Genomic DNA, 12,433 nt, shown 5'->3' with positions numbered 1-12,433 from the left:
CCGTCTCGGGCGCTGGTGGGACATATACGTCGCCTGGTATCTTCTTTAAGTGCGCAACGTTCCTCATTAATGTTTTGCCGCCACCTGCTATCTTCACTATGTTTTTTTGTCTTTCTAGTACCTCGAACTCAGTTGTGTCAAAAGTCGGCGTTAGTTTATTTGGAAAAACTACGTTTCGTACCAACACTTTATCGCCAATCTTAATATCGATATTCTTAGCTCCTCTCTTTTTATCTGCTGCTTCCTTCCCTTTTTCTTTTTGGATGATATCTCTATCTCTTTCCGCAGAATCTGTGAACTGTTCATTTAATTCTTCTATCCCTGGTAATTTGTCGCGTATTATCCTATTAAACATTAATTGGGTTGGGGCTATCCCTGTGGTTCCATGGGGAGTCACATTATGCATTAGAACAAACTTTTGTATCTCCTCCTTATAGTTTTTTGAATTTGAGTAGGCAATTTTTAGTCGTTTGACTAAGGATTTATTCATGTTTTCTACCTCCCCATTAGCCTGAGGCCAGTATGGTGGGGTTCTTACTTGTTCTATGCCGCATGTCTTACAATATTCTGAGAATTCATCGCTAATATATTGCCGTCCATTGTCGGTACGTAAGTATTTTGGATAGCCCAATCTACAAAATATTTCTTTCATGACTCCAATCAAACTGCTCGATGAGATCGACCGCAAAAACTTAAACTCCATATAGCGAGAAAAATAGTCTATAAAAACTAAGATGAATTCATTGTTAGGCAGGGGTCCCAAGAGATCTGACGCCACCCATATCCACGGACCCGTTGGAAATGGATTTCTGTTCATCGGGGCTGGTCTTATTGACTGGGATACCATAAGGCAGTCTCTGCATGTTTTTACAAATTCTTCTGCATCTCTGTCGATCAGCGGCCACCATACCTTGGATCTTAGGCGGCGTTTCATAGCTGATTCTCCTGGGTGTCCTTCATGTGCCAATTCAAGTACCCGTTTGCGAAGGTTTGTTGGGATCACAATGCGGTTTCCTCTTAGCAGGAGAGGTCCTATGGTCGACAGTTCAAATCGAAATGGATGTAATTTTGTTGATTTTTCTCGTTCCCAAGAGTTATTCTCTAGACTGTGTATTGCATCGACAACTTCTTCGTCTCGCAATGACGATTCAGCGATCTCGGAGATGGTCATTGACTTGGGAATAGCGCTTTCCACTACCCGCAGGATGCTGTACTCCATTCTGTTGGTAGTTGGACTTGATGATGATTGGCAAAGTCGAGACAATATATCAGATATATTTTCTTTTCCGGTTTTATAGATTACTTTAAAACGGTATGATTGAAGGCGTAGTAACCATCTCTCAATACGAGCCGGGGGCTTCGATGTCGGTTTGAAGATAGCCTCTAAGGGCTTATGATCTGTTACCAGCTCGAAGTGTAGACCAGCTAGGTAATAGTAGAATTTCTCTACTGCCCAGACAAGTGCTAAACTCTCTTTCCCCGTTTGAGAGTAGCGCCTTTCAACCTCAGACAGGGCTTTGCTGGCAAATGATATAATCAACGGATCGCCTTTACCATCAAACTGCAGAAGGACCGATCCAAGAGCTACAGGACTTGCGTCCGCTATTAAACGGGTGCGGTTCTTTGGATTAAAATAAGCAAGATTAGGAACATGTGCTAAATGACACTTCAACTTTTGAAAAGCCTTTTCCTCGGTGTTGCCCCATTGAAATATGCTGTCTTTTCGTAATAATAGGCGTAGGGGCTCCGTGTTATCGGCCAAATCAGGAATAAATTTTCCCACATATGTAATAAGGCCGAGAAAACTGCGGGTTTCTTCCTTATTCTTGGGGGCTCTAAAAGACTTAATAACCTCTATCTTCTCGGGGTCAACTTCGATTCCCGAGTCGGACAAAATGTGCCCCAACAATTTTAGCCTGTTTGTTTTCCAAATGCACTTTTGTTTGTTTAATAAAACATTATTGTCGTTAAAGACTTTGCAAACTGCTTTTACTGTTTCGTCATGTTCGAGTTCGTTGGCACCAAAAATGATCACGTCATCGATGTAATTCATGGCATTCGGGAATGCAGCTAACAGTGTTTCCAGCCGGCGCTGAAAAATCTCAGGAGCCGAATTCACCCCAAACATCAATCTCTTATATCGGAAGAGCCCCTTTGACGTTATAAATGTTGTAATCTCCCTACTAGACTCTTCCAATTCTAATTGGTGATAGGCATCCTTAAGATCAAGGCGGGAGAAGAACTTTGCGTCTTTTAACTTTGTCATAAATGATTCAAAAATAGGTAAAGGGTAGTTCTCTCGCTAAATTGCCTTATTTGCCAATCGCATATCCACGCATAACCGAATGTCTCCATTCTCTTTAAATGCCAGTACGATGGGAGAGATCCAAGAACTTGGACCTAAAACTGGTTCGATTATGTCATGTCCAAGGGCTTCCTCCAGCTTAGCATGAACTTTCTCCTCTAAAGCTACCGGAATTCTTCTTACCGGCTGTTGCACCGGCCTAATCTCGGGATCTATGCATAGTTTTACTTTGACGCCTTTCCACTTTGGGAACGGTGTAGGTTCTTCAACGCGGTTGACATTCAAACCTAGGCGAAGGACATTGAGTTGTATAGCTGTGTCTCGCCCCAACAATGATTGTCGACCATTTTTGATAACGTAAAATGTCGCAATCACTTCAATATCTCTTTCAGCCGAAATGGGTGCCTCAAAAATACGAATTACCTCAAGCAATTGTTCAGAAGCATAGCCTCGAAACTGTTTTTCAGAATGTGATCTGTCATTGAATATTATAGCGCCTTTCTTTTGTAGCAGCTGCCAATCCGAGCTGCTGATGAGATTGAACCTTGATCCTGAGTCAATAACTAGAGGAATTTTCTGGCCTCCCACCCGGCAGTATATAAACTCTTCTTCCTCATCACTTGCTATTTTGAAACAGTTTGTGTTCTCCTTTTCCAATTTGAGCTCTGTGTTCTCGCCCTCCACACAACGAACATTCGTCTTACGTTTCTTAACATTTTCAAAATTACACTGAGAATTCCGTCTCTTCAGGGTGGTTCTACACTTTCGGGAAAAATGACCAATTTTTGAACATTTGTTGCATTTTGCTTGCCTTGCTGGGCATGATGAGTCATAACTAGCGTGACCAAAACGTCCGCATCTTGAACATTCCCCTTGTGGTTTTGTCTTCCGAGTAGAAATCTTCCTAATTGCGTCGACATCAGATTTCGACACCATTACCTCAGACTGTTTATTAATCTGCTCTTCCACTTGACATGCTTCAATTATTTCATCTAGAGAATGTTCTTTGGCCAGCAGTTTTTTCTTTAACTCTATAGGGGCCCACGAGTCAATTATTTTATCTTTGAGGCAAATCTCCTCTATCTCGGTTTTAGATACTTCAAATGAGCATTTATACATTTGTTGGCGTAGCCGCAAAAATCTTCATTTTCTAACGGAGCCAAGCTGCGAAATAAATGCCTCTCAAATGTAGAGTTTTGTTTAGGGGAAAAGTAGGTGTTCAACTTGTCAATTAAAATCTGAAACACATCTATTCCATCTGCTCCATCGACAATAGCATCTGGCAAGGAAAACGCAACAGTTTGCAATTGCACTCCTCCAATATGTAGAAGTTTATTCCTCTTTTGCCTTGGCGATGTTACGTTCTCGACTTCGAGAAATATATCGAACTCTCGTAACCATTTTTCCCATTCACTTCGCAGAATTGATTTCTCTAGGCCTTCACATAAGAATGGTTTCAAATTGTGCTCAGCCATGTTTTGTTTGCAAACTAAAATTCAAAAGAGAATATATATATATATATAATTACATTTTTCCCTTCTAAGACCAACATTATTTTTCTAGCTTTGGCTTGTATAACTTATATGTACATGTACATATATAATATAAGTTACTCAGCCATTTATAGTTTCTGAATATATCACCGCTTGCCAAGAGAATTCTCTTCACGCGCACAGCTTTTTATTTTCAACAGCTTGCAAGGAGATATTCTCTCTTGCCCGGCTTTTCATTAGTTCAGCTTGTAAAGATAACTTTACGCAGCCTTCCAGCTTGCAGTAATAACACTCTTCTGCACAGCCTCTTTTCTAACAGCTTGTAAAAGAGAATTCTCTCTTACGCGGCCTCTTTTTTTTTCATCAATACAGCTTGTAAAGTGAACTCTCTTTACGCAGCCTTTTGTCATTAAAGCTTGTCAAGAGATCTCTCTCTCTTGACTCAGCCTTTCGTAACCGCAGCTTGTCGAGAGATCTCACTCTCTCTTGAATTAGCTTCTATTCCCCCGTTATTTTGATCCTTCGTTTCTTTTCCTTTTTCTTTTGCATGCACTTATTTTATATTGGACTTTAGATTTCAATTTATTCTTCCTCTGACTGTACACTTTTGTGAACACATATATATATATAATTTCTGTTTTCCATATATGTATGTGTATATAGTTGGATTTTAACCACCAACAAGAGTATTTTTACAGGAGTCGTATGCGCTTGCTGTTTACACTGATTGCTATTTTCATTTATTTGCCTGTTATTTATTTAGCACACGACGTTTATAATAGTTAAAATTTACCTCGTCGCCAATGTAAAGACCCCGAAAATACACAATTGATACACGCTGAGCTTCTGATATTGATCTGTTTTATTCGTTCTTCGGTAATACGACTTATCAATCCGGTGGTTCACAATTGACTGACTCTCCCTCTCTCGCTGCCCACTCATCCCGCTCCCGCGTCTGTGACGTCGCTGTTGTTCCAGTAGCGTCGCTGTCTGGTACAGGTTCCGACAGGTTATATATTATTACATCTGTAAGTTAGTTAATATCAACTTTATTATTTTCTAGGCAATGCGATATAGGCTTAAGACGTTACCAGACAAAGGAACTTTTTTTACATCTTCTTATACCAACACTGACAGTTATTTTTACTGTAGTTCAGCTCCATTACTTTCACCCACGCTTTGTGGAGTCTGTGCGTCGTCCAAGATCTACTGAAAGTCAAAATTCTCATTTCGCATTTAATGCAGAGACACGCGCTTCAAAAAAATCGCTGGATATACACAGGCAGTCATGGAAAGTGTTCTTTAGTGCCGGATATGAAAATGTACGTGCAAAGGGACGCCAATTGTTTAGACCAGGGAAGCTAATCGTTTGGAAATTTTTGGAAATGCATATGATAAAGACAGTTACCGTGGCTTCTTTTTATTGTGCAATTTCCGAAGTTTGTTTTTTTAATGTATTTCTGATGATTTTGTCTTTGTTGGGCATTTGTGGTAATCGTTTTCTAAGGCGTATTATTTTTAGAGCTGTAACACTTTGGATTTCATTGTTAGTGCTTATGAAAATGATCTATCAAATTAAGTACATGGATCAAAGCAATTACAATTTTACCTGCGTAATTAAATATAATGTGAAATCTTGAAACTTTAAAAAATTAAACTCTATTTTAGAGAAACGTCACATTCAACTTTGCAGATTGGATGGGCTTGCGAAAAACTGGAACATTGTTTGTTGTTCACCTGCGCTATATATCACCGTATATTATTTACATGATTCTGACGTCCTTGCATGCAGTTGTAAAGCTTCGGGACCATTTAATAAGGTATTCGATGAATGAACAAAAGGACAGAAAACTCTTATTTCCAGATATAACAAGACAGGATGCGGAGCGCGATTTTCCAGGATTGTTAAAATATGTACTTAATTATGGGTATTTTAAATTTGGTTGTGAAATTACTTTGATTGGATTGGTGTCAACAATTGCTCACAGGCGAGATCTTCTTGCCTTGACTTATTTAATATGGCTAGTTCTTTTATTGAGCCTTAGTCGGTTTCGTTGTGCACGTATTTGGGAAATTTTACAGATTTATTTTGTTTTATCTATTTTTGTTCAATATGTATACCTCCTAACGTTTACTCGAAACCTTTGCAAAGGTAGGTATTAAATTATCGTGCATACTAAAAATATATTAACTGGTCAGTATCATCAAAAGTATATTCGTATAAGTCGCTTTGGAGCACATCGGATTCTAAATACTATAAAAATAGGTCAAATATTATGTTTGACTATATAGTTCTCTTGTTAATTTCACGGCAGCGAAAATCGTTCAGGGTAGAGATGAGGCATATAAATGATTTATCTTACCAAGGTGGCGTTAATACTAACGTTGTAAACAATATAGCAAAGTTGGGCCATGTGTATTTTGAAAACCCAACTCACGATTTTTGTTCTTACGTACGTAACTATGCGGATGTTTTCAAAACTGCAATATTTTTCAGTTTCTTTTGGATAACTCTCGCTATTGTATTTCTCGGCGGCGTTTGTAGTACAGACATTCTTTCTTTAGGCTACATTATATTTGCTTTGATCTTTTTATTGCAGGGCTCCGAAATATACCTGCAAAATATTCACTTTATTATTTGCCGTTGGAACTGTCTAATTGCCTTTAATGTTTTAAATATTATGGTTAAAGTTGCCATTAGTGTTCTTGAAGGTACAATAGTAATTGAAAAGAACTCTATATTAAGTATTGTTTTTAATGTCATGCATCAAACGGCACCGTGTGAAAACGTTAATGACAACAAAATATCTGAAATTAATGAGATAAGAAAGAAAAATCTGAAGTACTGCTATGGCCCAAGCAATATGATTTTTAGGAATACTTCAGTCTGGCATGTGATTATTTTTTCTTTTGCTATTTTTCAACATCGAATTTTTCGATCATATTATTTTTGTCACGTAATTATGGATACGCAAGCTAATACTATTCTTGCTTCCAGGTATGCAATTCCTGTACTTTAATATATTTTTTTTAAAAATGTGACGTATTCTTCGTTTATATTTTAATATAATATAAATATTTTAATACAAATTAACAAATCCTAAATATATATTTAATCTAATACTTATCTATACCACATATGAATATATGAATATATGAATATATGAATATATGAATATATGAATATATGAATATATGAATATATGAATATATGAATATATGAATATATGAATATATGAATATATGAATATATGAATATATGAATATATGAATATATGAATATGAATATATGAATATATGAATATATGAATAATGAATATATGAATATATGAATATGAATATATGAATATATGAATATATGAATATATGAATATATGAATATATGAATATATGAAATATGAATATAATGAATATATGAATATATGAATATATGAATATATGAATATATGAATAATATGAATATATTGAATATATGAATATATGAATATATGAATATATGAATATATGAATATATGAATATATGAATATATGAATATATGAATATATGAATATATGAATATATGAATATATGAATATATGAATATATGAATATATGAATATATGAATATATGATATATGAATATATGAATATATGAAATAATATATGAATATATGAATATATGAATATATGAATATATGAATATATGAATATATGAATATATGAATATATGAATATATGAATATATGAATATATGAATATATGAATATATGAATATATGAAATATATGAATATATGAATATATGAATATATGAATATATGAATATATGAATATATGAATATATGAATATAAATGAATATATGAATATATGAATATATGAATATATGAATATATGAATATATGAATATATGAATATATGAATATATGAATATATGAATATATGAATATATGAAATATGAATATATGAATATATGAATATATAATATATGAATATATGAAATATATATTGAATATATGAATATATGAATATATGAATATATGAATATATGAATATATGAATATATGAATATATGAATATATGATATATATATTGAATATATGAATATATGAATATATGAAATAATATATGAATATATGAATATATGAATATATGAATATATGAATATATGAATATATGAATATATGAATATATGAATATATGAATATATGAATATATTGGATATGGGTGGCGTCAGATCTCTTGGGACCCCTGCCTAACAATGAATTCATCTTAGTTTTTATATATGAATATATGAATATATGAATATATGAATATATGAATATATGAATATATGAATATATGAATATATGAATATATGAATATATGAATATATGAATATATGAATATATGAATATATGAATATAGAATATATGAATATATGAATATATGATATATGAATATATGAATATATGAATATATGAATATATGAATATATGAATATATGAATATATGAAAATATATATGAATATATGAATATGAATATATGAATATATGAATATATGAATATATGAATATATGAATATATGAATAATAATATATGAATATATGAATATATGAATATATGAATATATGAATATATGAATATATGAATATATGAATATATGAATATATGAATATATGAATATATGAATATATGAATATATGAATATATGAATATATGAATATATGAATATATGAATATATGAATATATGAATATATGAATATATGAATATATGAATATATGAATATATGAATATATGCTAAACAAATCGAATTTATTTCCACTTATTATTTACTTAATATTACGTTCTATGCACATTGTTATTAGTTTTTGTCGCAAATATGAAAATGGAAATGAATATCTAAAAATGTAAATACTGAACTCGGCTGATGTTTCTCCGGGCATAGGGCACAGGGGCACATAGGGGCCATCAGAGCCATGCTCTTAAGGAAAGTGGTCACGCTAGACCAACACACCGACCAATACCGACGAGCTAGAGCCGGATTATAAAGCGTGCACCCGCCAGTGCATGTTCCCATCTTTCATTTCATTACACGTTACACAGATCGCGTTGGCGTCGGACCCTCTGTTGTTTCTGGTAAAGCTTGATGGAAGTATATCAGATAATTAAAAAGGCGATTGCGGCGGTAAAGGAGTGTTAATGTAGCTGGCGCGGAAGATTTTCTTACTAATCTCTTTAGGTTTCGATTTTTTTACCAATTGTTCGTTGATTGTAGCTGTTTCATCTTTGATGATCATGGACGCCGTTATTGATGACCGTTAGGGGCTCAAGGTAAATTGGTAGATTGATTATGTTTTGTCAATCATTGAAGTCTAAGATCGCGGGATTAATTATGCCAGTTTTTGTTAGTGTGACCGCTAATATTAGGGCTTCAAGTTTAGAAATAATAATCCTATTTCTTGAAAGCAAGGTTTCGTATCTTAAGTATTTAAAGCCCTTCCAAATAGTTACGTCACCGTTTCATGATCGGTATGTAATTCGAACCAGAGTAGTCGGTGACTCAAGCTGTTATTGGTATAGCGAGAAGAAGTATTGTCCAAATCCTGATGTGTTGGTAAAGAAAAATAAAAAATTTAATTGTTACTGTAATTACCTCAAATTATCTTTGTGAACCACCCTCCCTTTTATTAAGACAGTGGTCAAGCTTCCTCTTTTTCTTCAGTGTTCAAAATCGTTAGCTTATTTCCTAATCTCTTGTTTGATTTAACAAGGACCATGTCTCCCATGGCAAATGTTCTGTCTTGCTTTGTCTTGTTTAATAATTTTAATTAAATATTTTGTGCACGGAAATTTCTGCATTGAGTTCTGTGGTCGATGAATGAATTTTGTGGATAGGTATTTTATTTGTAACTGAGTGAATAGTTTTGTTGTATTCTATAGCTGAAAGAAGTAAATGTTCGACTGTTCTTCAATACCTCTTGCGATCTTCAGACACCGCGCGATCGCTACCAGGGTACTGTGGAATCTCTCTACCTGTCCGTTTGAAGTGCTATGGAGTAATGGTGCGTTAATAATTTGGACATTAAATTGATTACTTAAAAGTCACTTGACTTCTTGACAGACTTGATAAATGGCTCATTGTCTCAATAAGTCGTTTTTGTTCGCCGAAAGAAATTATATACATAAGTTGTAATAGTTATTTTTCTAGAAGCAATTGGTTGTATAATCGAAAATTTGGAGAATTTGTTAAAGCAAGTGACGAAATTTTTTCTGTCAGTAGAAAATATGTCGATGTGTAATAATTCGCCTGTGTATGAAGGAATGGGCGTTTCGCCAAGAATATGTTTCTGGGAGTCACAATCGTATTTAGCTTTCTGACATGTTTTACAATTTGCAACGATTTCATTTGCCAATTGAGTCATTTTGGGGAAAAAAAAGAATTTGTTTCACGTTTTTTTTAAGTGGCTCTATGAGTCCTATTGTTTTATGATATTAATTTCTTTTTGCTCATCTTTGTCCAAGATGTCCAAGATCTTTACCACATCACATATTATCTAAATGAGTGTTTATCTTTCTGAAAAATATAAAAGATGCCGAGTTTTTTTTTACCAATCTTAATAACCGTTCTAACTAAAGGAGTTCCGTTTTCTTCTATTATTATTTTTTGATCCCGAAAGCACTTGACCGGATTGTCTGTCCTTTCGAAAGTGATAACTCGCTGTGTATCGTGGTAATGTCAAACTGTGCGTCATCTTCTAATGTCAAATCAAAGGCCTTTTTGTAATCTGGGTATAGTAATATCACATTTTCATGCCTGGCGTTGACTTTCGTCAAAATTGAATGGTATCTTGGCAAGGTGAGCGCTGGGCAACACCTTGCCATTTTCACCCTTTAGTCGTTTATTAAATATGTTTCGTTTATTAAATAGTGTTTTTGGCTGTTCGTAGTTGCGAATTGCATCTACTTTCTTGGGTCATGCTCTTGTTCTCGACGCTTTCCTGGAAAAAATTACACTTTTCATGCAAAACCCTCAGATTGGCTCCGTGCAAGACCCATGGTTTGTGTTTGAAATTATCTTTTCTTTTCTGAAAAGATAATTATCTTTTCATGCATCAAACGGCACCGTGTGAAAACGTTAATGACAACAAAATATCTGAAATTAATGAGATAAGAAAGAAAAATCTGAAGTACTGCTATGGCCCAAGCAATATGATTTTTAGGAATACTTCAGTCTGGCATGTGATTATTTTTTCTTTTGCTATTTTTCAACACCGAATTTTTCGATCATATTATTTTTGTCACGTAATTATGGATACGCAAGCTAATACTATTCTTGCTTCCAGGTATGCAATTCCTGTACTTTAATATATTTTTTTTAAAATGTGACGTATTCTTCGTTTATATTTTAATATAATATAATATTTTAATACAATTAACAAATCCTAATATATATTTAATCTTATTATCTATATATATGAATATATGAATATATGAATATATGAATATATGAATATATGAATATATGATATATGAATATATGAATATATGAATATATGAATATATGAATATATGAATATATGAATATAATATGAATATATGAATATATGAATATATATATGAATATGAATATATGAATATATGAATATATGAATAATATATGAATATGAATATGAATATATGAATATATGAATATATGAATATATGAATATATGAATATATGAATATATGAATATATGAATATATGAATATATGAATATATGAATATATGAATATATGAATATATGAATATATGAATATATGAATATATGAATATATGAATATATGAATATATGAATATATGAATATATGAATATATATGAATATATGAATATATGAATATATGAATATATGAATATATGAATATATGAATATATGAATATATGAATATATGAATATATGAATATATGAATATATGAATATATGAATATAAAAATAATAATATATGAATATATGAATATATGAATATATGAATATATGAATATATGAATATATGAATATAAATATATGAATATATGAATATATGAATATATGAATATATAATATATGAATATAGAATATATGAATATATGAATATATTGGATATGGTGGCGTCAGATCTCTTGGACCTGCTAACATGAATTATCTAGTTTTATATATGAATATTATATGAATATATGAATATATGAATATATGAATATATGAATATATGAATATATGAATATGAATATATGAATATATGAATATATGAATATATGAATATATGAATATATGATATATGAATATATGAATATATGAATATATGATATATGAATATATGAATATATGAATATATGAATATATGAATATATGAATATATGAATATATGAATATATGAATATATGAATATATGAATATATGAATATATGAATATATGAATATATGAATATATGAATATATGAATATATGAATATATGAATATATGAATATATGAATATATGAATATATGAATATATGAATATATGAATATATGAATATATGAATATATGAATATATGAATATATGCTAAACAAATCGAATTTATTTCCACTTATTATTTACTTAATATTACGTTCTATGCACATTGTTATTAGTTTTTGTCGCAAATATGAAAATGGAAATGAATATCTAAAAATGTAAA

At 31.9% G+C, this 12,433-nt stretch overlaps 2 protein-coding genes across 4 annotated transcripts; one reads left to right on the top strand and one right to left on the bottom strand.

The window, feature by feature from the left end:
- Positions 1-1,519: 1,519 nt before the first annotated feature.
- Positions 1,520-6,357, bottom strand: LOC120457588. 3 transcript variants are annotated; one of them, XM_039645096.1, is made up of 4 exons: positions 6,261-6,357; positions 4,890-5,004; positions 4,592-4,824; positions 1,520-3,794 (listed from the first exon to the last, which is right to left on the bottom strand). In XM_039645096.1, the coding sequence occupies exon 4, from the start codon at positions 3,422-3,424 to the stop codon at positions 2,303-2,305; it is 1,122 nt and encodes a 373-aa protein (XP_039501030.1). In that variant the 5' UTR covers positions 3,425-3,794; positions 4,592-4,824; positions 4,890-5,004; positions 6,261-6,357; the 3' UTR covers positions 1,520-2,302. The 3 variants fall into 3 exon arrangements, with proteins under 3 accessions (XP_039501030.1, XP_039501029.1, XP_039501031.1); XM_039645095.1 differs by lacking the exon at positions 6,261-6,357 and adding an exon at positions 6,183-6,244 and having other exon boundaries at positions 4,890-5,007; XM_039645097.1 differs by lacking the exons at positions 4,890-5,004; positions 6,261-6,357 and having other exon boundaries at positions 4,592-4,829.
- Positions 4,997-6,796, top strand: LOC120457589 (piezo-type mechanosensitive ion channel component-like; the record flags this gene model as incomplete). Its single annotated transcript, XM_039645098.1, has 3 exons — positions 4,997-5,120; positions 5,492-5,950; positions 6,010-6,796. Coding segments are annotated over exons 2-3 (1,241 nt in total), but the record flags the coding sequence as incomplete, so codon positions are not given.
- Positions 6,797-12,433: the final 5,637 nt, after the last annotated feature.

The sequence above is a fragment of the Drosophila santomea genome, unplaced genomic scaffold (genome assembly GCF_016746245.2).
Source record: "Drosophila santomea strain STO CAGO 1482 unplaced genomic scaffold, Prin_Dsan_1.1 Segkk53_quiver_pilon_scaf, whole genome shotgun sequence".
NCBI lineage: Eukaryota > Metazoa > Arthropoda > Insecta > Diptera > Drosophilidae > Drosophila > Drosophila santomea.
The sequence above is the reverse complement of the archived record's forward strand: the minus strand, read 5'-3'. Positions and strand labels throughout refer to the sequence as shown.